This window comes from Photinus pyralis, unplaced genomic scaffold (assembly GCF_008802855.1).
Source record: "Photinus pyralis isolate 1611_PpyrPB1 unplaced genomic scaffold, Ppyr1.3 Ppyr1.4_LG7, whole genome shotgun sequence".
Lineage (NCBI taxonomy): Eukaryota > Metazoa > Arthropoda > Insecta > Coleoptera > Lampyridae > Photinus > Photinus pyralis.
Genome location: NW_022170738.1, coordinates 24,224,074 through 24,251,970, shown reverse-complemented (window position 1 = coordinate 24,251,970; position 27,897 = coordinate 24,224,074). Strand labels below are relative to the sequence as shown.

General features: G+C 39.0%; 5 protein-coding genes across 7 annotated transcripts; 2 read left to right on the top strand and 3 right to left on the bottom strand.

Annotated features, from left to right (window-relative positions):
- Positions 1-66: 66 nt before the first annotated feature.
- Positions 67-5,889, bottom strand: LOC116176320 (protein brunelleschi-like). Its single transcript, XM_031494819.1, has 4 exons — positions 5,767-5,889; positions 4,208-5,713; positions 789-949; positions 67-739 (listed from the first exon to the last, which is right to left on the bottom strand). Exons 2-4 carry the CDS (start codon positions 5,685-5,687, stop codon positions 491-493), a joined length of 1,890 nt encoding a protein of 629 aa, XP_031350679.1. The 5' UTR covers positions 5,688-5,713; positions 5,767-5,889; the 3' UTR covers positions 67-490.
- Positions 5,890-6,214: 325 nt separating this feature from the next.
- On the top strand, positions 6,215-9,845 carry LOC116176321 (ubiquitin carboxyl-terminal hydrolase calypso-like). Its single transcript, XM_031494821.1, has 3 exons — positions 6,215-6,840; positions 6,890-7,594; positions 9,224-9,845. The coding sequence occupies exons 1-3, from the start codon at positions 6,357-6,359 to the stop codon at positions 9,706-9,708; spliced, it is 1,674 nt and encodes a 557-aa protein (XP_031350681.1). The 5' UTR covers positions 6,215-6,356; the 3' UTR covers positions 9,709-9,845.
- Positions 9,846-11,011: 1,166 nt separating this feature from the next.
- Positions 11,012-15,171, bottom strand: LOC116176071 (dihydrolipoyllysine-residue acetyltransferase component of pyruvate dehydrogenase complex, mitochondrial-like). Of its 2 annotated transcripts, none has more exons than XM_031494537.1 (5): positions 15,024-15,171; positions 14,847-14,974; positions 13,830-14,768; positions 11,434-11,736; positions 11,012-11,384 (listed from the first exon to the last, which is right to left on the bottom strand). In XM_031494537.1, exons 2-5 carry the CDS (start codon positions 14,963-14,965, stop codon positions 11,255-11,257), a joined length of 1,491 nt encoding a protein of 496 aa, XP_031350397.1. In that variant the 5' UTR covers positions 14,966-14,974; positions 15,024-15,171; the 3' UTR covers positions 11,012-11,254. The 2 variants fall into 2 exon arrangements, with proteins under 2 accessions (XP_031350397.1, XP_031350398.1); XM_031494538.1 differs by having other exon boundaries at positions 13,830-14,154; positions 14,206-14,768; positions 14,847-15,165.
- A 3,197-nt stretch (positions 15,172-18,368) lies between these two features.
- Positions 18,369-20,352, top strand: LOC116176896 (FAS-associated factor 2). Its single transcript, XM_031495717.1, has 5 exons — positions 18,369-18,963; positions 19,010-19,196; positions 19,256-19,525; positions 19,579-19,894; positions 19,940-20,352. The coding sequence occupies exons 1-5, from the start codon at positions 18,570-18,572 to the stop codon at positions 20,117-20,119; spliced, it is 1,347 nt and encodes a 448-aa protein (XP_031351577.1). The 5' UTR covers positions 18,369-18,569; the 3' UTR covers positions 20,120-20,352.
- Positions 20,353-24,387: 4,035 nt separating this feature from the next.
- LOC116176719 (ATP-dependent DNA helicase PIF1) lies at positions 24,388-27,892 on the bottom strand. Of its 2 annotated transcripts, XM_031495471.1 has the most exons (4): positions 27,695-27,892; positions 26,830-27,603; positions 26,600-26,781; positions 24,388-25,438 (listed from the first exon to the last, which is right to left on the bottom strand). In XM_031495471.1, the coding sequence occupies exons 2-4, from the start codon at positions 27,536-27,538 to the stop codon at positions 24,428-24,430; spliced, it is 1,902 nt and encodes a 633-aa protein (XP_031351331.1). In that variant the 5' UTR covers positions 27,539-27,603; positions 27,695-27,892; the 3' UTR covers positions 24,388-24,427. The 2 variants fall into 2 exon arrangements, with proteins under 2 accessions (XP_031351331.1, XP_031351332.1); XM_031495472.1 differs by lacking the exon at positions 27,695-27,892 and having other exon boundaries at positions 26,830-27,633.
- Positions 27,893-27,897: the final 5 nt, after the last annotated feature.

Sequence of the window (27,897 nt, the reverse complement as noted above, 5' to 3'; positions counted from 1 at the left end):
AAAAAACCGATTTCTTCGTTCCGCTCGCCGCGATAATTTAACGTTCCGCTCGGAATGATTTTGCTTTATTTATATTGCCGACCCTTAACTTTCTTGACTTTTGTTAGCGCCCGCAACCCTTCGGCCGCTTCCGCCACGCTCTTCCAACAACCGAAACAATTCTTATCTCTAATCGTTGCTAAAACGTAAAAACCCGAAACGGAACCAACGCAAATTTGACGACTCACGTCTGTTTTTATCGCAGCCTGCGCTACCCAAAGCCGTCTGGCTGTCGCTATTAAAGCTACTAGAGATTTATTCACGTGAAGCAGTACATATGAAAATTTTCGCAGCTGAGTGGGGCCCACCATTTAGTACATGAATTGTGGGTTCGGGTGTCCTAATGTTTACTTAAATCCAAGCTCATATGTCATAATAAAAAAACCTGTCTCCTAGAAAATCTACTATTTTAAACACTCAATAGAGCGAGTCCATGTGTGTTTGTATTCACTTACTTACCCATTTTACTTTGTGGCTTATTACTCGTACGCTCGAGCGTGCCGAATTTAATAGGCGTAAATAGAAACGGTCCAATATCCTGCTTGAACGTTTCAATTTTGCGAGGCTGCAGGTGCGGCTGTAAATTTCGTAGACCGAAACCTAAGCAGACGGGCACGTTGCTTAAATTCGCCGGCGGAATTACTATTCCGCTGTCTAATACTAACGGTACCGGTGCGCCCTCGCACTGTGACGATAGCGACTGTAATGTGAATGTTATTATTAAATCGCTATATCGATTGGAAGTGAACCTGTAATTGGATTGCTAATTCTTTCTGTTCCGAAGCCGATAGGTGTTCCCACATGGTTTGTAAGAGGAATGTCATGTGTCTGGTTGCTAGAGCGGAATGGCCCATACGTTTTGCGGCAACCACAAGTTCTTGAAGGAGTTGGATTTGTAGAGCCGGCCAACCTAGATCAGAAGTTTTAGCTTGGTAGGACTAAAGTAGTTGAGTAGATGGACATTATGAGATCCTGTTTTAATTAACCGTTTGACAAGCTGATGAAACTAATGACGGGACATCCTGTTTATGAGAAGTGTTTCAATTTAGTAACATAAATCTGAGGGGTTTATTTACGAGTAACCACAGAATTGGGGGTCCGTTAACTTGGCCCCCCCACTGAGAGATTTGATAGTCGTATTATTTTAAAATGAATGCGCTCGTTATGCGCTCATATGCGCCACTAGCCTCTTTGACTTCTCCGCATTCCCATTAGCATTACTTTTACTTTTGTTCGAGGTGCGTACATACAATTTCATTTAAATATCTTAACAAATACAAAAATTAGATTGTGCATGCGCAATATTATTTTTTCATCTTCAAAATTGTTTGAGGTTTAATGAATATTTACTGACACAGAAAACCGGGCATTTATATGTTCTTTGTAACAAGAATTTATTATAAAAGATACCATTCTTTGAGGGTTCGAGCAGTTTTTGGGCTGTAACTGTTTGGCCCGTTAGTCTACGTAACTAAAAAACAATAGCAATCTTTCTTATATCCTTAAGAACATGTGTACCAATTTTCAAAGAAGGTAGTAGTGTTTGTGTTTGAAGATCGACACACACAGGAAAAATATAAAACGGCACAATATTTGGAAAATATAATTATGAATCAAACGATATCACGCTTGGATCTTTGAAATTGACAGCTAATGACAGTTCGACAGTTTAGTTCGTAATTGAAACTTCTAACAGACAGAATTCGTCACTCGTTTTATTTTTCAGGGTAATAGTGACTCGTGTTTTAACCAATCACAGTGAAGGTTAAACTGTCCCTATGCTTTCTACCGCTACCTTCTTAAAATGAATAGCGTTATAGTTCTATAGGTACTAAAAAAGGTTCTCAAAAACTATAATGCGCAAAGATTTATGTTTACGGCTCATTTTAGCGCATGATGAAAGGTACGATGTAGTAGAAAAAACATGTTAAAAAACGTAACTTTTGAAAACGCTAAGTTAGACCCTCCACTTTTAAAAAAAATTTTATGGCTTAACCGTAATGGCGCTAGCTTTAATTCAAGTGGCGCAATTGAGCGCATAACCAAATGTATCAGGTGACCTAGTTACAAGGGACAAAATACGTACTGGGGGGGGGGGCTACGTTCACTTGGCCCCCCCAATGTTTTTTCGGATTTCTAAAAAACGATAATGGCGCAAGAGTTATTATCGGTGGCGCATATGAGCGCATAACGAGCGCATTCATTTTAAAATAATACGACAATCAAATCTCTCAGTGGGGGGGCCAAGTTAACGGACCCCAGAATTGGTGTATTTCATTTAAGTTTGTGTTTCTGTAGTGTTATTTTTCCTTTTAGAATTGTTTGTAATTGCGTATAGTCTATTTAGATTTGTTTATTTAATTGTATAACGTGAAATTGTGTGTTAAAATGTAGGCACATCCGGTCGATTGTTATCGGAGGGGAGTTAATTATTGCACGCGTTCTTAGTCGCTGTGAGAAGAGATAGCGGGTTATGTAAGTGGTCAACGATGCGCGCTTTATTCTTGGCGTAAGTGGGACGCGTTCCTTCGCAGCTGATGTTATTTAATAAATTATGATATACGATTTATTTGTGGAAATCGGAATAAAGAGATTTATTTTATTATGAAAGTGGTGTTTCGTTAAATAGTAGAAGACTGCCAGAGAGCTGGTTCGCGACGGTCGGAAAGCGTACGTTTCATTCCGCTATTTATTCAGGACTATCCGCCCGATTTGATTGATTGAAGACGCAATTCGTCATTTTTATCATATCTCTGTACATAAAAAAAGCTGTTACAAAGCTGTAAGAAGTTCAACGCGCGGTGTCCGTTGAAAGAGAATTCAGTTTATTGCATCGTGAGGCCTTCTGTCAATTTTCTCTTACTAAGTTAAAAGTTTATACCGTCTGAAAAGCCGGCAATTCGTCATTTCATTCATATGTTGCTTGTCATCAAAATTTGTGTGCTACGAAAAAGTGAAGTTCAGAACCGGTCAGAGTTTGTGTGTGGAGTTATGTGCGCCTTGTTTATCGCTGTTGAATGACCAGAGATTATTAGCACTATAAACAAAGAAAAAAAACTAATTTAAAATTTTTTAATTTTCTTCACTATCGACCGTCTGCATACGGGGTACGTATGTAAAAACAAGCTTTGTAAGCATCTCTTCAATTCAGGAATTTTGTTTAATGTTATTTTCATGTTTTTCGGAATAAAATTTTGTCATTGTCAATTAATTAATTGTGTTTATCGAATCCATTGTGTGACCCGAATAGAATATCATGGCAGATTTTTCTTCTCGTGTCCAAGATTTGTGTTAATGAAAATGTGTGTAGTTACTCCTTTGGAATTTTCAGAAGCTGATCTAAGCTTAAAATGACGAATTTAATAAGTCAATACTGGAATTTTTCTTTGTGGCAGATGCCGGAAGTGTACGTGGAGAGATTTCCTACAATTTTCCGATTTTTTATGTGGGCGAGTGAGTCCTGAATACACCTCTGTTTTGCGTGCGAAAGCTTGAGGCACCGGTATGTAAGTCGTGAAATATGGCGTAGTTAGTTCAAATTACAGGGGGATTTTGCTTATATTTCATCCGTGGTTATCCAACTTGCTGCATAGCGGTTTTTTCTGAATCCGTGCGGAAAAAGTTGTCAAGAAATTTCCTTGAAAAACATGATTTTCATTAGTGGAGAAGGTTGTACGTTCCAGAATGGATGTGATTTGAAAATAAAAGTAGTGGGAAATAGGTTGTTGGCAGAGTGTCGTGAGGCAATGCGTGTTAAGCCACGAGAGTGTTCACGTCTAGCTATTAAAAAAGTTTAAGTCAACCACCTGAAAGATTGCGCGGGGTGGTTTTATAATTTGTGGAGAATTGAAATTAAGTCGTGGGCCAATATGCGTCAAGCCGCGAGCGGTTAAATTAAACACCCTATGAATTACCGCAGGGTGTTTTTAGATTTTGTGAGATAATACTGTGTTAAAAGAATTAGCGATTTGGTGTCGACCGTCCTTTCAACCATTTGTAATTTTTGGCAACATGCGCTAAAGCAGTTTTGACGTGTTTAATATAATTGACCGATTTAAAATTTGAGCAAGATTGGTGCATAAATATGAGTTACTTTTGCGCATGCATCCAACAAGATCCACCTTTTATTATGCTGCCATCAGGTTTCCTTTACATCAACAACACTTACCACTTTGTTGATTATCGTGACACATTTCCGTAGGATCCAATGTGATTTTGTGACCGGGAAAACTTTGCAATATCAAAGTGTAACATTTGTTCCAGTTCGGCGTCGGATTTTGCGGGGAAACGTGCCTGGTGGCGGCCAATCTTTGACAAAACGCCGCCTTCCTCGTAAACCCGATTTGCAAGTATAAATCCGACAACTTTTCAAATCTCTGTATCTTCTCCTGCTCGGACAGTGTTAGGTTAATGAAAACGACGTTCTGCAGAAAGCTGGCCGCCTGCAACGAGTGGCTCTGTTCGACCGATATTCGCGCCGCCTTGAAACTGGCCTCGGTCTCGACGATGCCCGCATTTTGGTATTTGCTGTAATGGATGATTGCTTCCCGGTACTTTTTAGAAATTTCGTCCGGGGGAAGCATGTTGACAATGTCACGTCTGACAATTCCGACCGTTGTGGTAATCGAGTTGGAACGCTTAGGCGAGCCTTCTTGTAGACTTGCATTTCGATGCAGCGAAACAGTGCGCTGTATATTGGGGTATAATACTAAAGCAGATGCGGCACAAAGCCCCTCAAAGGCGGCCCCCAACCATAACCAATCGTTGACCGACTTTAAAGTCTCAGCAGCACTATGGTAATACGCAATGCTTTCGGCTAGCAGACCAGCCTGTAGACACAGATCGCCCAAATGTTTAGTCATGCGACCTGTGCAACGTTTTTTATTATTACGCGAATCCATATCTAAACCAACAAAATCTTTCTTCTCGAAGGGGGCTAACAACAACGACACCCGCTCCAACTTCTCCCTCGACCGTTCCAATCGTTTCGACTCCAACACCCAAAACAGAGAGTTAATAAATTCGGTCAACTGATTCTCTAAATCGGTACACGGATCTGATTCATTATAAAATAGCGCTCTCGTCTTAAAATTCGTGGGGGTTGTAAACTTTTCTCGAACTGTAGCACCCTCCTCAGGTGAACTCGTGTTATCTTCCTGCACACTCTTCACACTTTCCTCTTCAGGGCTACTGTTATCACTCGGCGGATATTCTCTTTCATCCGTAATTCCAAACAGTATGCATCTCGAATCGTACAACGTGCTGGTGTACTTCACTTTCAAGCTTTCGTGAACACGACAAATTTCGTTTAGCTCCTGTTGCGAGTCGTACTTGCCCAGCGACACCAATCCCAGCAAGCGACGGTGCGTTTGAAAATCGCCCCAGTCGTTATTTTCAACAGGATGCTCCTTGACGTAACGTACCAAGATGTTACGAACTTGACCGGTCGAATCGGTTATCTTAACGTTACCTAGCCGAGTTATACGATCGTAAAATTTATTAAACGTTTTCATCTTTAAGTATGGACCTATTTGCTTCACTAGTATTAACAGAGAGGCATGATCGTGTGAGTATTGATCATAATCGGGATGCGACATGTTTGGTTCTGATGTTGTACTCGAAAGGATGTAACTAACTGATGAACGCATTTGACGGGTTTTTATAAGTTCTAGGTCTAAAAACAGAGCAAAATGTCATACATTCAACCAAAAGTATCTTTATTTGTACTTTTTCCATTATTTTATTTAGGTTTTTAGGTAAACATTTTCGACATAACCTCTTCAACATCTGATGACATTTCAGATATCCAATCAAATGATCTACAAGACCATTTCTTATACAAACATACGTTATTCGCAAGTTGTCATTCATCATACAAGTTACTCTGCATCATTGAATTTGATATTTAGTCATAAATTCAATGTCTGCATCATTGAAATAAAAGACTATGCGGTCCCATCATTTAAGTACTCAAGCTACTAACTATGCACATAATGCAAATTGTTCTGTTCTATAATAGTTGGTTATTTGTCAAGGATAAAAAAAGTGCTTATTATGGAGGCCTATTTTAGTCTAAAGCGAAACATATTGGTGGATTTCCCTCCAAAAATACACCATTTTCAATTTGGAAATGTTTGGCGAGAGCATTATGAGCTGTAGTTCTATTGGGACTGTAATAGTTCTAAAGTAAACTTCTAAATCAAGTACCAAACAATATTCTGAACTACTACAAACATAACCTCAAATTTTATTGTAACTGAAAAATTATACACAGCTTTTTAAATTATATACTTTATTTTTATATAGTTTACGTAAAAATGCCCGTTGATATAAAAGAATTGACTGAAGGCTGGCTTGAGTTAGAAAGCGACCCAGGTTTATTTACCTTACTTTTAGAAGACTTTGGTGTAAAAGGTGTACAAGTCGAAGAAATTTATGATTTACATAAACCCTTAGACAGTCCCGTTTATGGCTTCATATTCCTATTTCGTTGGATTGAAGAACGCAGATCAAGACGTAAAATCGTAGAACAAACCGAAATATTTGTAAAAGAAGAAGATATCGTGAATAACATATTTTTTGCCCAGCAAATGGTACCCAATAGTTGTGCCACACACGCTCTTATTTCTATTTTACTAAATTGCCCCAATATACATCTGGGAGAAACTTTAAGTAGACTAAAGACTCACACGCACGGCATGTCTCCGGAAAATAAAGGGTGGGCTATTGGAAATACTCCAGAACTAGCTTGTGCACACAATTCGCATGCGATACCTCAGGCAAAAAGGAGATTGGACAAAAGTAAAACTGTGTTGTTTTATATGGACTGTTTTTAAAACTATCATTTTAGGTAGTGGTGTTACAACTGGTCGATTTACCGGGGAAGCCTTCCATTTTGTTAGCTTTGTACCTATAAACGGCAGACTCTTCGAATTGGACGGCTTGAAGCCGTTTCCCATTGATCACGGCCCCTGGAACGATGTAGGCGATTGGACGGAGAAATTCAGAAGTGTCATGAGCGAACGTCTGGGAATTTCAGCGGGCGAGCAATACCACGACATTAGATTTAATTTAATGGCTGTCGTACCCGATCGTCGATTGGCCATCACACACAAGCTGAAAATGTTAAAAACCAACAAGCAGATCGTTCTAGACGCGTTACAGCAGCTGATGAAGATTAAGCATGTCGACAAATGCGAAAAGGAGGAGCCCGAGGCTAAACCTAAAAAAGAAGCGGGTAATGAAGATGAGTCGGCTCAGATTCCTAACGTTGTTGAACCGTCTGTAACGTCGACGATTGAAAAAATGAATGCGGAACCAAAGAAAGATAAGGTGATGCTCTGCCCTTTGGACTACTCAACGCCCCTCACCATTCAGACATCTCCCGCACCAAGTACCTCGAGTACGGATACATCGTCAGAAGTGGGATCCGCATTTAATTCGCCAACCCAAGCGTGGAATTGGGCTGCTTCTCAAAACAGTCCCCTTTCGAAGGACTTTAAAAGGTTTGTCGTCATTCGAGTCGCAAATGAAGATAAGGATCTTTCCAAACCAAGTAAGTGTAGTAAAAGTAGCATCCTTAGATCCTCTTCCCATCAAAGATTCCTTTACGTAAAGTGTTGCATGGGAAAAAGGGGAAAACTACCAGCAGAGCGACCTAACTTTCAAGTTGAAACTATAGACGTTTCCTGGTACTTTTGAAACTCGTTAGCAGGCCGCTCAATATGAAGGGTATGAATGAACTTCTACGTTGTGTAATCGGTTCTTGTCTGTGTTGGGACATGAGACATAATCGGGAGGGGAATTGAATAAAATGCAGAATTTTGTGCTCAATAAAAGATAAGAACAAATAAATATATTACGCATACAACAAGGCAATGCCAGGGAAACCTTCTACGGGACAAAATCCTCGGCACCGCCCACAAAAATACATGATGTAAATCAATAACAACAAAATGCAAATGAGAAAAATTCACAAATAAAACATCTCTTGTACGATAAAAATGAGGTAATCGGATTAAATGCAGTTTATTAAGTTAAACAATTCATAAAAACACGTAAATGAGACCTCATAAATGCAAGTGGAAAACATGATAAATCAATTTAGTACAAAAAGAAGCGTACATGTGAGAATGCCAATTGCAAGTATTCAGATTGAAGTAGATTATTGCCCAAGTAAAACATATTTTAAATAGAGGAAATGGTAATTAGGAAACTAAGATCCGCACGAGACGAGCAGGCAACAGATACACCGAAGAATCGGACTGTATTAGGTACGTACTCCACGGGAACAGTTGAACCACTCATATACAGAAACATCACATTAGAGGGCTCCCTCCCTTTCTCGTATCGCTAGACGCAATTTCTGCAGCTTGCATGGGATGAAGAAAGAAACATATGCAGCGACAAATCGGACTGCATGAGGTCTATCGCCTTCTACCATTTGGTGGAGTGGGGATAGAAGTATGACGTCGTCTATATTTTTATTATACAGAACAAAATAATAATAATAACGGTTAAATATTGAAATATCGTGTACAAAATGGATTGGAAACTGCGACTGCGCAACAAAATGTCTGGCAACGTTGCAAAACAAAATGTTGCGTGCGGTGCGTTTCTAGCCTAAGATGCTTCTTATAAAGTCAAATTGAAATAACGTGTACAAAATGGATTCCGCAGTGCAGATTTTCTAAAGTGTAGCTGGATTTTTCCGAAATTTTACCAGAAAGTACGTACTCCAAATAATTGGAAAATGGACGCGCAAGTCAAAATATTGATTGCGCATGTGCAGATCTAATTTTTTTTATTTGTGGACCACCTTTTTGAAATTTTAGCTGAAGATGCTTAGTATAAAAGCACATTGAAAACACACGTCAAGAAAAGGATCGCGCCTGCGCAGTCTTTTTTATTTCTTTATTTAAGTATTTATTATAACTTATGAAAGCAAATTTTAACAGTTATAGTCAACAAAGAAATTTTTTATTATTATTTATCTTTGCGTGTTTTCCTGGCGGACAAGCATAATCGTCATTACTGGACCCTACAAAAGGAATCTCAATAACTTAGGTACATACTTCACTATCCCGAAAAACCTACCTTGTTTGACCCACCTCTTTCCGCTAGCGTACTTGGAGTTAAAGAACCTTGGAACGTCATTTAATGGGTCTAATAGAATGCATTTCAGTAGTGAACATTAACGGCAAACGTCAAACTAACGAGGCCGCGCCGACCTGTAACAAGAAATGCCTGTCGAACACCGGACACGCACGCGTGCGTACGAGCGACGGAGACACTGTCGTCGCCGAAAAAAAGAACCCAGAATTCCTGGAACCGCACACGTTCGCGCCCCAAGACCTACTAGCTTTACTGCGAAATCTCGAGAACGAAATTTGTATCTGCGAAATTAGCCTAAAGGACGAGAACGACAAGCAAAATAAGTACAGGGTGGACGACTGTAGACGTACGCACAATTACGACGAATTCGTATGCACGTTTCTGTCGATGCTGGCGGAACAAGGTAAATTGGCCGACTTGGTCGAACAGCACCTCCTAACGCCGAAGAGGCCGGGCGGGGCGCTGCCGGTACCGAAAAATTCGAAAAGTATAAAGAAACAGGAAAGCAATCATAAAAAGAAAAAGGGTAGATCGAAGGTGAAACGGCGAAAGTAGTCAACAGTCATTATTAACCGGACACAACAGTATTTATTACCTACTATTTTTAATTATTTATTACAATCCAATTTTGTGGATATACAATAATTGTGTATATTATTGTTATATTTGTTAATTTTAGAATGTCCTGTGAAATATAAATTTTATATAATAAATATTGGTTTAACTTTTTAATGGCAGGAATAACTCGGAGAACTCCAGTAGCATGGATCAGTGGGTAGTACGAATTTTGCCACAATGTCTTTACTCTACGATTTTAATTTCCCATGTTAATTCAAAACGAACATTAAGACTGCAAGGCCATTCAGTGTTACACAATTATCAACTTATTATCTTGACAAAATGTAATTAACGGTAGCTAATTAAATGAGTTGCAGTAAATCGCATTTGAACCAGTCCTGAGTGGTTTCATTAGAAGCGCGGTTAATTGAGTTAAATTTTAAGATCAATTACACGAATACGCGGTGCGGCTGGATCCCTCCATTGTATGGACGAATTTTATAAAAGTAAAGTTTAGAGAAGATCTTTTTGCTTTGATGTTTTGGAACGTAATCACTTTTTGGCAATTTTCGCTGTACTCTCGTACATTTTGCGATATCGTACCATTATTTTTAGAGGTAAAAGCGTTTGCTATCTTTCTTCCGCTAATTATAAAGATTTCCAGTAGCTACCGCTAATTAATTTATTCTTTGTTGCGTCACCTCTGGACGTATCCACCTGACGAATTCTGGACTAAGCCGTTTCTTTAACCGTCTGTCTATTGTGCCAAACCTCAGAGCTCTGCCAGAAGCAAGGCTTTTTTCCTACTGATGGCGCTGGAGTCCGTCCGTTCCACTGACTTCACATCCAGGTTGGTGCCACTTTCGCTCACTGGTGTGATTGAATGTTAATCATTTATAAATTTGTTTTTCTTTTAATTAAATTTTTATTTGGATTCCACTAATAGCTAGGTATTGGACAGTTAAATGAAACATGTCTAGAATTTACTGGAAAATCCGAAAATGCAATATACGGGTATTTCTATTTAATGTGGACTTGCCCTATACCTACAGTTAGAAAGTCTAAATTAAATTATCATTATTATTTTTATATCGAAAATGTACGCGTTGTTATCGCTTTTTATTTACAGAGATACTTTTGTTCATGTTCGCTATGAAGCGGTATATGTATAAATTTTCCTATATTTACCAAAATACAAAGTCTAAATAAAATTTTTGAAATAGCAAAGTAACCACCTGTTACAACTCTGGTAACGTGCTAACAAACACTACTATTTCACATTTCACTGACGGAAAAGATAAACATCAAACAATTACTTTTATTTACAAATAAGTTACAGATGTCTACAACTCAGTTTAGCTGCTGAACAGCATAATTATCCCATTCGAGAGTATATACAAAATTGTTCTAAAAGGGCTAGACAGTGCAAAATGCAAACAAAATGTAAATAAATATGTATATGAAGCAGACGGTTTCGTATCTATCCAACTTTAGCCTTAGTTTAATTTTTTTAAAATGAACCGACAATTAAATGTAGATTGAACTAAAAGATCATCATCTCCGGATCTTCGAGGTACTCTCGGAACACGCCCAACCACTCGGCAGCTTTCGCGCCATCGACCACCCTGTGATCACTACTTAACGTCACACTTATAAAGTGCGCCTTCCTGAAGCTGAAATTAAGGGCGATTATTTAAAAATAAAACTCTGTCGATAGATTACCCTTTTTCGGAATTGTCATCCGGAATGAGACGCGTTTGATTACCGCCGATTGCCAAAATCGCGCTCTGCGGTGGATTAATGATGGCGGTAAAGTGGGTCACGCCGTACATTCCCAAATTGGATACGGAGATTGTGCCGCCTTGAAATTCGGCCGGCTGCAGTTTGCCTTCGCGCGCTTTTCCCGCCAATTCCTTAACTTCTTTACTGATGGTGTTAATGCCTTTGCTATTGGCACGGAAGATAATCGGTGTTATAAGGCCGGTGGGGGTGGAGACTGCGACGCTCACGTCCACATCACTGTACCTAGTAACCGCCAGTTCTTATATTCCGTTCACAAAGTTCACCTTGGAAAATTTCATTTGTGTCGGTTAGAGGACTCTGTTCAATTTAAACGCTTACTTTCCATTTGTTTTTACAATTTGAAGGTATACAGGGTGTAACAGTTAAGACTGGGTAGTAGAAGTGACCAAAACAAGAATTTTTTTCCTAAAAACCTAAGGTTCAAAATGGATTGTTTGGTCAGTCGTTTCTTCAGGAATCACAACAGACAAAAGGATGGAATTTTTAGCGCATTTTTGAAAAAAATACGCTATTATATTCGTCATTGCTGGCAGGCCGGCTGTCCGCGTTAGATCTCCACAACTACAATAGCTAGAGACTTCAAATGTTCACTAAAAGCTTTCTGCTATAGTGTAGATGTGCAGGCACTAGTCTATTTTGAGTTAGATTACTTATGAGATCGATAATTGAAGAAAATAATTTCGATATGGGTTTCGTAGGTGCTATAATTTTACCGTTAGATAGCGCTACCAGTATAAAAACTTATTATTTACTTTGTGATTTGTTTTACAAAATGAAGACGTACCGTCAATTGAAATTAAATAAAATTAATTATTTAACGCAGCCAAAATTACTCGTGAGATCGATAATTTTAAACTTCGCTAATAAAATACTCACCTGCATTACCAAAAATGCGCTTTAATCATGCATATGCTGATTTACAACTTGTTTGCTTTACATAGAATTTTCGGTTCTTGATTTTGTAAAAATATCTCAAAAATTCAATGAACCATGAAGACAAACATATTGCTGCCAATACAAGATGCCAATGTATGTTAGGTTGGTAGCGCAGCATTGCCATCCATTTAAAAATACAGAAAAAAAAGAAATGCTCCATACAAGACAGAAGCTATAGAAAGTATATCCACACTTTGGTAAAAAAGAGGGGCCCTAGAATGTCTTGGAACATTTTTTATGAAACTAGCAAATCGCTAAGATTCTTCGATGGCTCTGAAAAGCGTTTAGAAGGATTTCCAGAACCTTCGGACGATTTCCAGAAAATCTGGAATGCATATGCTATGAACCCTTTATGCACTCATCCAAGTTATGTAAGTCTAGACGGCTCTGTTAAGGGCTTAGCTTTAGAGTGCTCTAGATGAGGATTTTGAAAGATATGAATTTGTTTATGGTTCATTACAGATTTCTGTATAGTAACTGAGGAAGATCAGACTCTTTTTCTAGTGACCTTATAAAGACAATGGCAACAATACGAGCCCAGGGGCCATGTTGCAATGAAAATTCAAATTAGAAGTAGGCAACACACAATGCGCCTCTAAAAAGCATTATGCGGGTCACTCTGTAATTGGGTGAAAGCCTGCTGAGGGCCCAGAGAACATGAGAGGAATAATAAATAATTAAATAATGTGCTGCATACACTATAGAATACAATAGTATACAGTGATATTCATTTAAAAGTAGACAGGGATTTGCGTGCATTGTTTTTCCCTAGGCCTACTTTTAGATTGACAAAATCTCTTCTGAAGGACGCCTAATTTTATGCAACCAAAATAACTTCTTAAAACAAATGAAGATCTGGCTGTCATTATAATTAATTTGATTGTGATTGCTTTGACTTCTGTATTTGTATTTTCGTCCGTGTGCATTGCACAACTGAAGAAAAAGTTGATAGTGCCGGTAACAGGTTAAGGACTCTCATTTTCTGTGAAATATGTGTTCCAACAATAAGAAAAATTGTTAATTACTTTAAAATGAGTGGTTGTTTAAATGCGATGCACATAAGCCAGTTTTAGCGGAGCATGAAGAGATTTTGTCATTTAAAAGTAAGAAATTGGGAAATACACTACAAGCAAATTCCTATGTCAACTTCTAAATGAATAGCAGTGATACTTGATGCAACATGGCCGCCAATCTCAACAACCAATCAAAAATTAAACACTCTAATATCGCCACTGTACTTTTCTCTTGATGGTAGACATCTACGTTTTAAAATTTAAACTCCTGCAAACCGTCACAATTCTTGTCATATAACCCACACATCTGATAGTTATAAATTCAATGATTGAACTAGTGAAACATGCACAGACATGTACACTTACTGTCGTATCGCCGTTCCCATCCACGCACTGTTGACCTCAGGATGAGCAACGGATGCAAGCGCAGTCGCTTTCACAACGAAATCATTCACGCTAACTTTAGGCCCGTGCTTCTCATTCTTCTTGTTGATCTTGTGACGAAGGGCGAGTAGTTTATCTATATTAATATCGACAGTGACGTAGTAGTGAGGGACGGTCGTTTTCGACTCTAGCAATCTCTTGGCGATGACAGATCTCATATTGGTGAGTGGAATATCAATGTAGGCCGCACCGGCTGGAACGACAACGGTCTTCGGTTTAGCGGCCGGTGCCGCATCAGATACGGCGACTGCAAGTTTATCGAGGTCACTTGATGTGATCGAACCGAACAATCCGCTACCTTTGCCTTCCAACCGGATTTGACGTTGTTCCGCTAATCTCTTCGCCATGGGGCTAGCGTACACTCGATCCCCTGCGGCTGCTGGAGATGGCTGGACGAGTGGAATTGCTGTAGGTGGTGGAGGTGAAGCAGGAGGAGGTGGCATTGGAGTAGGTGGAGCGGGGGAGGGTGGTGCAGGAGAAGGTGCTGCTCCTGTTGGTGCGCTGTCATCTTTGTAATCCTTAAATGCAGCAACATCAGCTGCGTTTTCTACAATAATGCACACTAATTTTCCAATCGGGACCTCTTTGGAGCCCGCTGGCACTAATATTTTCGCTAAATACCCTTCCTCTGGTGTTTCAAACCCCATAGTCGCTTTATCTGTTTCGATTTCGGCTAGTAAATCGCCCTCCTGCAGCTTGTCACCTTCTTTCTTCTCCCAACTGACGATGTTACCCATGTTCATCGTAGGAGACAATGCAGGAAGCGTGACTTTCGTGTGTGCCGGAAGATTGCTGGAGTACCTCCTTAAAATTCGCTGTTGCCATATTAAATGTTTTTCTGTTTGCAATAAGGAGACCTTGCTGAAAAGTAATTTCCAATTCACATTATAGGTTAAAAATAGAGCGGTTATGTAAAACTCAATCTAGTAATTTACATACCTATTAAAATGTTTTCTCTTTGAAGCCTCAACAGTGAAAGTCCTCGTAATATTCGATCGGATCGCCTTTTTTATCGGCTGGCGAAGTAAATTACCTCTAACAACGGCAGTTCGCAGCATAATTACTAACTGGAATTTGGAAAATGAAACTATAAGGTTTAATTTACAAAATTAATACTGGATATTAAACTGGACACAGCATGCAACAGCAGCACTCTTCTAGGTCATTTAGAAGACTTTTAAGTTTTTTTTTCGTATCTCCTCTGACGACTTATCACGTCTTTCAACTCCACCACCTGATCAAAAGTGATCACGGAAATGTCAAATTTTCGGAGCGTGACCGTCAAATGGATTCGTGTAGGTCAAGATCGTTTTTATCTTTAAAAGCTGATAAAAACGCAAAAAAGGGGTTTAATTCAATCGATTACCGGTTGATTAAAAATTCAAAAATTAATACCGGCGCTTATAAAAGCGCCTTCCAGTTTACAGTAGAAGTAGAAGTAGGGAAAATGAAGAATAGTATGAAATATGCCTCTTAAATATACAAGGTAATTAGGAAAAAACATTTCGTTCACAGCCAATGCAGCTCATCCGAAAAGTATGGAATTTCTTTTCTTAGCTTTGCTTATTATGAATAAGCAAAATGAATAGACGTAGCATAGTTCAGCTAGAACATTTTATTACATACTTGATAGAAGAGGACTACCCTGGTTGTCAGAGCATATTTTAAATAACTTCCACTAGGCGGCACTGAACCCAGCATCAGTGTGCCATACTGGGGGCTCCACTCCATTGTAAAATTTGCTTTTGAAAGCTCAAAAGTTTTTGCCACTGGTTTCCTTACTCACTACTGGGCAATAAAAAGTCTTTACTAGGCGGCACTAGTGTCGCCTACTTTATAGTTTAAAATATGCTCTGCCTGTTGTTATCTTGGACTAAATATATTTATAGATGGCTGTGCAAGGGCTGTGCTACCAGCATGCTACATCACAACTTGTCAAAATCTTGTGACACGGTTGCCTTGGTGAATTTCAAATTCAATCGTCCAACAATTATTACACGAATTTCAAAACTAAACCATATATATGAGGCAGTTGTGGATAAAGTACAGTATTCTACTCGCATGTAATGACTGTAATTCACTTGGATCTTCATGACGGCTATTAAAATAATATACTATTACACCAAATATGATAGCAAGAGCTTGTCGTTCAATTTGTAAGAAATGTCTCGTCAAAATGTGCCTTAGCATACAATTTCAAATGTACCTACAATGTGTTTAACACATCCTATATATATTATATGGGCAAAAACTATAAAAATGAATTGAATCTAAATAGTTGTGACAAATTTGTTGGTCTTGGTGCATTTTTAATAGTGTCAATTTTGAGCACATTTTCAAAGAATAGCTACTTTCTCTGTGCGTCCGTCCCTCTGTTCGTGCGTCTTACTTTTTAAAACTTTAGTCACAGATACTTCTTAGGTGTATAGCGTATAGTAAAATTCAAATGTGCGCATGCGCAGACTGCACAATGTCAATTTTCTTATTTATCTTGAAATTTTAACCATAACAGTAACTATACATGTCGGTTCTAATAAAAACAAACATGGCGCATATATAATAAAACAAGTTAAAAAGTAATCGTAAACGATTTACATAAAGCGCATTTCAACTTGCATTCATTTCCTATTTGTAAGATGCAACTTTTGTTAAAATTGTAAAAATCCGGCCACAAATATGAAAGATAGCGTTGCATAATGTGCAATCCATTTTGATGTCCTACTTCAATTTCAGTTTATAAGAAGAATTTCATTTCAATGCTTTACTAAATAAGAAAGTTGAAACTGCGCATGCGCAAACCTAAATTTTGAAGCTAACGTTAGATTTTCTATTGTTCCAAGTGGCTAAATTTCATTTAAATCCCACCATAAATAAGAAAGTTGGCACTGCGCATGCGCAAAACCAAATTTTGAAACTGGCGTTAAATTTGCTTTTATCCCAAGTGGCTATGTATCAAATTTCATTTAAATCCCTCCATAAATAAGAAAGTTGGCACTGCGCATGCGCAAAACCAAATTTTGAAATTGACGTTAAATTTACTTTTATTCCAAGTGGCTATGTATAAAATATCATGTAAATACTTTTATAATTAACAAAAGTTTGCAATTCGGTTTAGAAATAGCCGAGATGCGAAAACGGCACTGTGAATTTTGAATCGATTCGACTCAACTTTTGGCATTGCGTATTATATGGCTAAAGCTATGCCCATATTGAATTTCATGCAATTCCGTTCATAACTAACGGAGATGTAAGAGCGATCAGACATTTCTAAACAAAGTTATCGGTCACACGGACAGATAGAGGGACAGACAGACAAAAGAACAGACGGACAGACCAACAGGCAGATGACAGACAGCAATGCAAAATTATAAACGATCTCTAGGATCGTTAATAAACGGCAAAAGTGTAAAATTATGGAACATGTAAAAAACGGTTTTTTGTTTTTTTTACAATAACTTTTTTTGTAAGCGGTACAGAAAAAATTCCTTCCTTGGTGCAAGACTCGACACCATAACGAACCAAATAGCGAAAAAAGTAGAACAATAGCTCTTAAGATAAAAAACTAGTAGCGTCTCAAAACGAGCGGACGGACGGACAAAGTGGCCACAATGGCGCATTTTTTTTATTTTGAAATGCGCTAAAAACAAACCTGAGCATTCGCCGACAACTTTCTAATAAAACTAAACGTAGCACCCGTATTGAAACTCAAATGCGCGCATACGCAGCTTAAACTTTCCTCTTAATAACTGATAAATTCTGTGAATAAAGGTGCTGCTTAAAGTAAAATGTATATTGTGGACATTCGGTTCTATACACAAAGTTTGGTGGGTTTAAAGTCAATAGAAATGAAATACCCGAAAAGATGATTATACTTTTCAATTGTGATCATAAAACGCTTGAATTGGTTTAAAATTTAACATTTATTGCTGAAGCACAACGAATATTGCATTTTCTGTGCTCCGTGTATTAAATCAATGAGTGTTTTCTTCCATTTAAAGGACTAAAGTGTCACTTTTTCATCCGAACGCCACGCCGGACAAAAAGTGATAGTACACACTGAACTGTCACAATTTAATGATTAATTGTTACCTTTATATTTTTCCACATATCTTTTTGAATTTAGAAGGCAGTAGTTTTCTGATAGCTTGTTCTGCACAGTTTCGGACGATCATTTCTGCGCTGTACTTCTGAAGTAAGGTCACAATTTCACACGACAAGGTAGGTATATGTGTTGATCCTACAATCAAACAATTTTTTAGCTCCAATATGGCGGATAATGATAAGTTGTCGCTACTGTCCTAATACATACAGTCACTGTACTTATACCATTGCTTATACATATCTTACACTCTGTATATGGGGAAAGAAACAAATTATTTCCTTTGTAACTTGTCGTACACCCTGTGTAAAAGACGGTAGGTTCCATTAGAGCGATTACCAACCTTTGCAAACGAAAATGGAATATTCCTAAAAAATTATCATAAAATTGGAAAATATCAAAAAATGTGACGTTTAGATTTCTCTCAAGTACTAATTAATGCTTTTCCATTGTTACAATTTTTAAATGTCTCGAAACTCTCTCGCACTTTGTATTAATTAAACAACTAATTTTTTTTATTGCATTTCTCACTTTCTGCATGTGACTGGCAAAACTTCTAAACAATGGATTATTTGGGAGATAATGGTGGTCTAGGCTTGACCTCAGAGCAAACAGAAAAAGTGCTACAGTTTCAAGATCTCACAGGCATAGAGGACATGTCCATCTGCAGAGACGTGTTACAACGGCACCAGTGGAACCTCGAGGTTGCCGTACAGGAACAGTTAAACATACGAGAGGGACGACCGTCACTCTACGCGACCGAGACTAGACCTCCCGCCGTTGTCAGTGATCATTTAGGCCAGCACGTATTCTACACGCCCCCAACTGACGGTTCCGGAAGCGGTATACGAGGATTCTTCGCAAATATTATTAATTTCTTTTGGACACTGTGTTATAATACGATAATTACATTTTTGCAAATTGGAAGGAGAGTCATTGGAACAGATAGTCGTAATGGTAAGTTGTACCTCGCATCTTCCGTAACTTAAAGAGGATGTTTTAGCATTAACCAATCCCATAGAAGATGTTCTCGATTTTATTAGGGTATATGAAGAGAAGTATTCTAGTGTACACCCTGTCTTTTATCAGGGTACTTATTCCCAAGTTTTAAATGATGCCAAGCATGAACTTAAGTTTTTGCTGATTTATTTGCATAGTGATAATGCAATCGACACTTTAGCATTTTGCAGGTGTGTTTTACACTAGACTAGGCCATTTTACCTATCAATGCATTGTATGTCACTTTCAGGGACACCCTATCCCAACCAGATGTAGTCACGTATATCAACACAAACTTCCTCTTCTGGGGATGCTCGTCGAAATCCGGAGAAGGATACAAAGTGTCTCAATTGTTCCGACCGAAACATTATCCATACATGGCGGTGGTCGTCCTAAAAGATAACCGCATGACTATCGTAAGTCGTATGGAAGGTTATTGCGATAGCAATGTGCTTCTACATCGATTGACAACGGTAGTCGCAGAGTTTGAAATTAATCTTGTACAGGCCCGAACGGATCGGTAACCTTTACGAATTATTACCTTTACAATTACCCAATTTGGCCCTTTTCCAGAGTTGAAGCTAGCCTCAATCGATCTCTTCGTGCACATCAAGACGAGGCATTTTTAGAATCCCTAAGGGCGGATCAGGAGAAGGAGAGGAGGCGGCGCGAGGAGCGGGAGGCGGAACAAGCCGAGTTGAGAAGAATGGAGCAGGAGGCTCGCGCCGAACAGGAGCGACGCCAAAGTATCGCGCAAGAGAAAATCAATTCCGTAACTAAAGTGCCTAGCGAACCCGACGCTAATCATCCAGATGCAGTTCACGTCGTCTTTAAATTACCTTCGGGTCATAGACTCGAACGCCGCTTCCTGAAATCACATTCCTTAGAGGTAAAACGAAACAAGAAATTCTATTATAACTGTAATCGATTTCAGGCAATTTTTTATTTCGTCTTCTGCCACCCCGCTGCCCCAGATACTTTCGAAATAACCACAAACTTTCCAAAAAAGGTTTTATATTGTGTGCCCCAACACGAATCGGACTATGTGCAAACGCTAGAGGAAGCTGGATTACAACATCGCGAAGTGCTGTTCATTAACGATCTTGATGCGTAGTGTAATCGCTCGTCTCGTCAGTTTAGAAAATTACAATTTACGTTTGATGTAACTAAAAAGTGTGATTAAATTAAGTTCAATTTAATAGGTCCAAGTTATATATTATTATTATTATTGATTATTTATAAGGCTATATTCGCTTGTTTGATTGTTCCTACTCTTCCATTTTGTTCAAAAATTATGTATTTGAGTTGTCATTAAATTATACATTTGTTTACCATAGGGAGAAAGAATGGCTGCGTATATCATTTTATTTATTTTGAAATAAAATAGGCTTTTCTGGTATTTTATAATTAACAGCATCTATGTCCTTGATTTAAAACATTTTTCAAACTTTACCTGCCATTCGCGTATTACACTTATTTTTCTGTTGCGAAAAAATAGGAATTTATTCCAACATTTTTATAAGTATTTTCCCGTTTCTCCTTGAGAAATACACAAAAAAAAAATTGTTTTTGAAAATAACATCCTGTTATGGTGTTGAACTTTTTCTAATTGATTGTGTCAAAACATGGTGGCAGAATTTCAATGTGACTATCCTGGAAGAGGTCCTCACAATGGGAAAATGTTAGTTGTGGACGAACCGCATTTGTCAGAGTAGTCGAAACTTCCACTGTTAATATTGTAAAAATGGAGTGTCAGAAGAAGGTACTCACGAAGTGCATCCATTGGTGGAGTCAATAACTTCATGTGTGAATATATTGAAAACCGAGTACTTACAAAGTGAAAATGACACCAAGGAAACGCGTCGGTTGGTGGATTGAAGAGTTCAAACGCGAATATCTCAAAAACGGAGTGTCGGCAGAGAGTATTTATAAAGGGGAAAATGATACATGTCGACAAAGCGCATCAGAGGTCCTTGTTCCTCCCATTAAAAAAAATGGATACGATTAAATAAAAATGGATTGCCAAAATGTATTGTAACGAAGTTACTTATTTTCCGACTTGAAGTTCACACCTGAAGTTATAACCACACTGTATATTTGTAGAGTCCAACAGCTTTGCTGAACACCCGGTATTTAGAAATAGGGTCATACGGACTGGGAAGATCTCGTTTAAGATCATAAATAGTGTTTTATCAAAGAGTAACCATAATACTCTTTGGTTTTATTTATATTTAAGATCAGTCAGCGCAAACATAAAAAGCATTATCATATTAGAAAGTCTAAACGAGGATCTCGGAGGACCTTCTGAGTTCTGTGGCAACATAGGAGGGAGGCTTCCGTGCGGCCGATATATGTACGTGTACCGCGGCTGATGCTCTCACATATATCCTGGAAGCATACTTGCCATCAGGCTCTGAGGATATTGTCGGGGGCAACCGCATACCCTTTATCGGTATCCACTTCCGTCCCGTTCACTCGCAATTCTCATTTTGGTGCATTTCGCTAACAACCCTCCACAAAATAGTGCTCAATATTTGGGTCATTTCTCATAGCTCGAGTTTCTATTGGCGATACGAGAAAGAGAGACCGCGTTTCGAGCTCTAACAAACTTTTGGGCTCGAAAAGTGAACTACCCCAAAAGACACGCGCTTAGCAAGAAGTGGTTAATTTCGCCCCTAGGAAAAAAAACCAAAATTTCGCCACGCAGGAGTTGTGGGGGTTTACAAGATCTTTCTGATGACACCAATTTGAAAACAATCGGACCAAAACTGTAGAAAAGAATAGGAACCAACTGAAAAATCAACATGTGAGTATAACACGCTCGGGGACGGCGCCCTGATGTCGCCGACGCCACATAGTGGCCAGCCAGCCGGCCAAAGTGATATTAAACGCTATCTTTTTACAAATACCTACATTTGCAAAAATGCGCACTGTTGAATAAAAGAACAATAAACTACTATACAAAACTATTAGAAAAGTATATTGGATTATTATGGGATTTGTTTCTTACTACAGCAAATAGGTTCTAAAATTTAGTAGGGGAAATAGAAAGTTGAATCCACAGCACAGCGACAGCGCATTTCAATTAGTTGAAAAAACTAATTTACATATTCCACAAAAAGCACCCCCCGCGTGACATCACCCACAACTCCGTCCACATGCGCAATATTTCACTGATTGTAGGTATCATAATTGGTACCTACAAGTACAACAAAAATAAAAGAATATAGTGAGGAGTCACGGTTGTCTCCATCAGGGGCGGCGGGTTTTAATTATTTGCGTGGGGGCCAGGGCCAATTTTCTTGAATAATAGGGATCATAAATTAGGATTGGTTTCATACGTTTAGGTACATTCTCTCGCTCGTAGACGTCTGCGTCTGTCCAACATCTCTGTCTCGGTCTCAGTACCATAATGTGGTACATTTAATTTGCATGGGGCAATGCACCCTTAAGATCAACTTACATGGGGGCATTAGCCTCGTTGCCCCCCATAAGTCGCCGCCCCTGGTCTCCATCCCCCTCCGGCCTCCATTTGATTTTAATTAAGAAACAGTATAAGTAGGGACATAGGACACATCGTTTTCAAACAGTTTAGGAACAAAACTGTATGTTAAAAGAACAAAAGATACAAAATTCTTACCTCAAAATAGTTGTGAAATATCGCGTTGGGGTGGGGGACGATGACCTCCCCAATTTCAATGTGATCTAATTTGTTGCGATTCGTACATTTTTTTATTATTGGAATGGTACAAAACGCGAACACACTATTTTAAATTAGCTATTTCTAATAAGGAAGGGGTTGGGAACATGGACCCACGCATCAATCGGTGGGATCAAAACTTCACGTGTGAATATCTCGAAAACGGCGTTTCCGAGTGAGTTTGGCGTAATAAAGTCCTTTAATGTGAGTGTTTCCCATCATGGTGTCGACCCAATACGAAAAATAAAGGCCTCATTGTTAACAAAAAGAGTTCGGGGGTGAGCTTGACCAGGAGGTCGTTCCTAGGTAGGGCAATGAGCGACATAGATCGACGTTACTTATCTATTGGCCGAGGCGGGATGCGTATCCTAAATAATAAACGTGCGCGCGGCGTAACCCTTTCCCAAATAGGTCTGAACTCCATCTTAACCCTTCAGGAAACCATCTCCAACGACGCATTCAACCCCAATCGCCAACCGGAGTGTCCGGAGAACTAGGGAGCTTAGTGCCAGCTCGGGGCTACCGTCCCCCGGTGAGTTACTTAATTAATTGGCGAGGATCGCGGTTAAGCAGTCGCGATATTTGTTTACATGACCCTTGAGCGCGGTAGACGACCAGTCGGATTGAATGCTACCATGCCAACCCCTTATGCGTAGTTTACAGAGGGACGTTTGTGCTTTAGAAACCACATTTAATTGATTTTCACATCACGTTTTAATTATTATATGTGCAAGAATCTGGAGAAACTATTTATATTTCAAAAACTTCTTTGACCTTTGAATTATACACAAAAAATTGTCATTGCAACCGAGCGTCTACTTTATACGCTTTCAGAGAATGTACTATGAGTTTTAATGCAATATAAACTGTTCACTCATAATTTACATACTTAGGTACATTTAAGAACAAGAAACAACAAACATTTCCCAAAAAAAATGTATTAGTTTTTAAAAACGGTATGAATTACGGTAGGCACGTTTCGCATAAGAAAGCTATTGCTATGGTTACTCTTTGCCCTTAAGCAGTCGCGATATTTGTTTACATGACCCTTGAGCGCGGGAGACGACCAGTCAGATTGAATGCTGCCATGCCAACCCCTTAACGCGTAGATTACAGAAGGACGTTTCTAATGAAAGGTCAGTTTACAGCAGTTTCGTTGTATACTCTTTGGTTTACAGTAAATTTGTCGCATCTTAATAATGAGTTCTGACCAACAATTACCTCCCATTTAATTAGCGCTCTCCCTTGTTATATAAAAATACCTCCTCGTTGCAATTTTTAGACCACTCTTCCTGATTATTAACGAGCTCCTGGCGAGTTATTTTTTGCGATGTCAGTTAGCTCGATATCTCAATAGCGAATGGACCGATTACTATGAAATTTTGCAGGTGGATTTTTTATTAAATTTGAGGTACGCATGTGAGTAGACTACAGGGTGCTTAGATTTATGCGCCTATCTAATATGGAAAATACAGGGTGATCTTTTTAGTGGGTCCCATAATAAAAAGGAACGCCAACTTGCACAATGGTACAACAGTACAAAATTTTCATACAAATAAATACAAGATACTTATTTACCTTTACTCGATGATTGACGCAGATGATAGTATTGTATGCACACTAAAGGATACAAGCTGAAAACTGATACAAATAAAAAAAGTGTAAAATTAATAAAAGTCAACTTTAAATACCAAAATAAATTTATTTATACGTCATATACTCTCATGAAATTGAAACTAAAGGTTTGTCCATTATCATTTTGCTTAATTTCCCTTTTGCCTTTTGTAAAGTACTTTTAGAATTCGTATTTTTTCTACCTAACGGAATAATTTCAGTATCGTCCAGTCGTCTTCTTAGCTTCTTGTAAAAGTCAACGACGGTCGGATTTGCCCACACTTGCGATGCCTTGAAATCCAATATCCTCAAAGTGTCCATACTTTTAGCTCTAGAGAGAGCGACGTAAGCTTGACCGGCCTCGAAAACTTTTCCCAACGACATCTCGACGCAGTCTAATGTCAAACCTTGGGATTTGTGAATCGAAAACGCCCAGGCTAATTTGAGCGGCACCTGCATGCGAGTTATGACCATTCCGGACGGAGTTTTGCATAACCAACGTTCTTGTTTTATGGCACACTTTTGGTTGCGAAAGGTGACCACCGGTAAGTTATCTTCGAATCCCACAACGACACCTCGCGCCCCGTTTACCAAACCAGACGAAATGTTGAGATTCTTCAGTAACATAACTTGGGCGCCGATTTTAAGAATAATTTGGCTCGCCACCGGCGTCTGCTCGTCTAACTGCTTTGTCGCCGTTCCGTCACTATCGACCGCATTAAAAGCTACAGACTCGCCCTCCAAACTTTTCAATTTCGACTCATTAATCATAATTGCCTCGTTGGTATGCGAACAAAGTCTCGTCGCCAAAATTCCGTTAAGTTCGATTATTTGCTTTGATGTCGCCATTAATTTGTCGGCTACCTCCTTGGGCACCTCGCCCAAACGCAACTTATTTAAAATATTAATAAATTCGCTATCGTGCTGTCGATGCACTTCGGATAATTCGAAGGAACGCTGAACGCAGCGTTCCCACATGGGCGATTGGAAACAGAATCGGGTCGTCTCGTTGCGCTTCGTCACGGGCGGCAATTGCAGGAAATCTCCGCATAGTATAAGCTGTATACCGCCGAAAGGTTTATCGTTTCTTCTAACGTATCGAGCCACCTCTTCCACTTTCTATAAAATAGAAACGTTTGAGCGATTTGTCAATTAGGATTAAAATGTACAGGGGGGTCCAAATTGGACACTTTCTTATGGAAATACTCTTTATTTTAAAGAGTAAATCACTGGCGCAAACAGAAAATTCAGTTCTCTAATCGTTTGCCCGCTAGAAGGCGTTTCTTGAATTTAGTCGATAAAAGTAGTATAATATAGGTACAATATACACCACAATATTAGATTTAGTTCGACTCATTGACAAAATAAGCGACACCCCTATGTCACATGTGGATATATTTTAATCAAACCGCTTTTGGAAGCGCGTACAGACTAAACTTGAATGCCTTAGCAAAGAAGAGAAAGAAGGTTACATTTTGCATTTGGCAAGGACCACCGGAAGGAACGTCTTTCTCATCTTCCATAGATTGCCTCTTTGTTAGCAACCGCCGATTAACTTCGAACGCATCTTCCATAGGCCGCCTCTTTGTTAGCGACCGCCTCATCACTCGCAAGGGGAAGAGACATCTTAAGTACACATGAATAATGTAAAACATGTAACTTCTTCTCGCTATTATTGGTATAATTAGAATCACATGTATAGCTATACATCATTTTTTAACGTTTAATCATGGAAAAATAATATAACCTCATTTATTTATTTATTATCCCTCTCTTGTTCTGGGTCTTCAACAGACTTGCGCCCAATTACAGAGTGACCCGCATGAGTCCCGTAAGAGATTGAAGTTCGATTGTTGCTCATCTTGCCAACTTAAAAGCAATCATGAAATATCATTGAACTAAGTACTCCGTAACTAGAACCGCAGCACTAGTAAACAACTATTGCAAGAACCCGTGACGAGAGAGATGGGTAGAGGTAGGTATACCTCACATTTCGGCGAAATTATATGAACTTTGTATTAATATTGTGGCAAATTTAAGACTTCTCCGGCAAATTTTTTTTTTGAAAACGTTTCCCTCTAGCCATTTTTATCAATTTCATGTTTGTACCTGGGGGACTCATGTACCGTAACTACAGGGTGTTTGGTTTTATTATAAGACCCTAAACTACAGTTTCTCATATGAGCCACCTTATATATTGTTGAGGTTTTGAAAAGAGCGTATTTCCTAACTTTGGATGTATCACTTGTTATATTTTCTGGAATAAAATTGAATACCTACCTCAAAATAATCAGCATCAATCATCGAAATTTCATCAATAATTAAATGCTTGGTTTTTCGCCACCCCTGTGCGACAACCGACTTGGAGGCCATGACAAAGCTGCGTTCAAGGGTAGCTTCCCCTCGTCCGATACCAGCAAATTGATGCAGTGTAGTCCCTCCGATATGACAAGCGGCCACACCTGCACGCAACCCTTAAGGATCTTTAAACGAAAAATTGATTTACGCACCTGTCGAGGCGGTTGCAGCAGTCGCGTTTGGAGGCAATGCGGCTATAATTTTCTTAAGCAAGAAACTTTTACCTGTTCCAGCGCTGCCCGTAAAAAAAACGTTCAGCCCGGACATGCAGGCGTCGAAAACTCGTTTCTGCTCGTCGGTCATTACTTCATTGGGAATTGCAGACAGGAGCTTCTTTGCCACGGGCGCCCTTCCGGTCGCGTCCGAGATTTTCCGTTTTTTACTAGATGGCGACGGGGTAGTGTCGGTCGATCTTGAAATCTTCTTGTGTGCGTTTTCCAAATCAACCATCGTCACGGGGCTTATTTCCTCGAATGATTTCGGCTTGTTCGACAATAACTGAGCTCGTAGAGACATCTTTGAATTGGATGATTTATCGCCAGTCATCTTCACAAAGATGGTACGTAAGAAACTGATCAGTTGAGATGGTGCCGCATTTACAAGCATTACAGTGCATTTCTCCTGTTGGAATTTGATGGTAGCCTTTCCGTCATTCATGAATTTATTGTGAACGGTTATGGATTTTAGTTTCAGTCTTATTTCGGCCCCTTTTTCCGGCGCAATTTCCAGAAAAATGTCTTGGAATTCATTTCTAGTTAGTCTCAAGGTAGCAGTCTTGTATGCTACCTTTCGTTGTGTGGTACCCTGATTGTTGAGCCATTCCAAATTAACGGAGCACGTTAAAACGGCATTAGATTCCATTTTTATTATTTAAAACCGTTCACGTAGCAAACGGATTTAAGCCACAGATTTAAGGCCAACATAACCTACAAAAGTCAAATACGCGCGGTTTGTAAACAAAATAAACGTCAAAAGCAGAGGTTGCCAATATTAAATATTTTAGGTGCGTTTAGTTACCCATTTCAGGAGTTTGCAAAGCTTTTATCTGGTTGAAAAGGTCACGTGGTCACTGGAACAAATTAATAACTGTACAACAAACGAAGTGTTTAGAGCGAATGGATCATCAACGGAACATCTACATTTTGTACATTTTGGCTAGTCAACTACTAAATCATGGGAATGTGTAGAAATATTCCTAACTAACAGCCATTGAATTTGTG

Coding starts and splice junctions, on each gene's coding strand:
- LOC116176320 (XM_031494819.1), bottom strand. CDS start 5,687: ATGCGTTCATCAGTTAGTTACATCCTTTCGAGTACAACATCAGAACCA. Junction 950..4,207: donor TCACGATAATCAACAAAGTG/GTAAGTGTTGTT, acceptor CTTCTGATCTAG/GTTGGCCGGCTCTACAAATC. Junction 740..788: donor AATTAGCAATCCAATTACAG/GTTCACTTCCAA, acceptor TTCACATTACAG/TCGCTATCGTCACAGTGCGA.
- LOC116176321 (XM_031494821.1), top strand. CDS start 6,357: ATGCCCGTTGATATAAAAGAATTGACTGAAGGCTGGCTTGAGTTAGAA. Junction 6,841..6,889: donor AAAAAGGAGATTGGACAAAA/GTAAAACTGTGT, acceptor CTATCATTTTAG/GTAGTGGTGTTACAACTGGT. Junction 7,595..9,223: donor TAAGGATCTTTCCAAACCAA/GTAAGTGTAGTA, acceptor AATGCATTTCAG/TAGTGAACATTAACGGCAAA.
- LOC116176071 (XM_031494537.1), bottom strand. CDS start 14,965: ATGCTGCGAACTGCCGTTGTTAGAGGTAATTTACTTCGCCAGCCGATA. Junction 11,737..13,829: donor ATGGGAACGGCGATACGACA/GTAAGTGTACAT, acceptor GGCGGTTACTAG/GTACAGTGATGTGGACGTGA. Junction 11,385..11,433: donor GATGACAATTCCGAAAAAGG/GTAATCTATCGA, acceptor CCTTAATTTCAG/CTTCAGGAAGGCGCACTTTA.
- LOC116176896 (XM_031495717.1), top strand. CDS start 18,570: ATGGATTATTTGGGAGATAATGGTGGTCTAGGCTTGACCTCAGAGCAA. Junction 18,964..19,009: donor TGGAACAGATAGTCGTAATG/GTAAGTTGTACC, acceptor AGGATGTTTTAG/CATTAACCAATCCCATAGAA. Junction 19,197..19,255: donor GACACTTTAGCATTTTGCAG/GTGTGTTTTACA, acceptor TGTCACTTTCAG/GGACACCCTATCCCAACCAG.
- LOC116176719 (XM_031495471.1), bottom strand. CDS start 27,538: ATGGAATCTAATGCCGTTTTAACGTGCTCCGTTAATTTGGAATGGCTC. Junction 26,782..26,829: donor TGCTGCAACCGCCTCGACAG/GTGCGTAAATCA, acceptor GGTTGCGTGCAG/GTGTGGCCGCTTGTCATATC. Junction 25,439..26,599: donor TTGATGCTGATTATTTTGAG/GTAGGTATTCAA, acceptor TCTATTTTATAG/AAAGTGGAAGAGGTGGCTCG.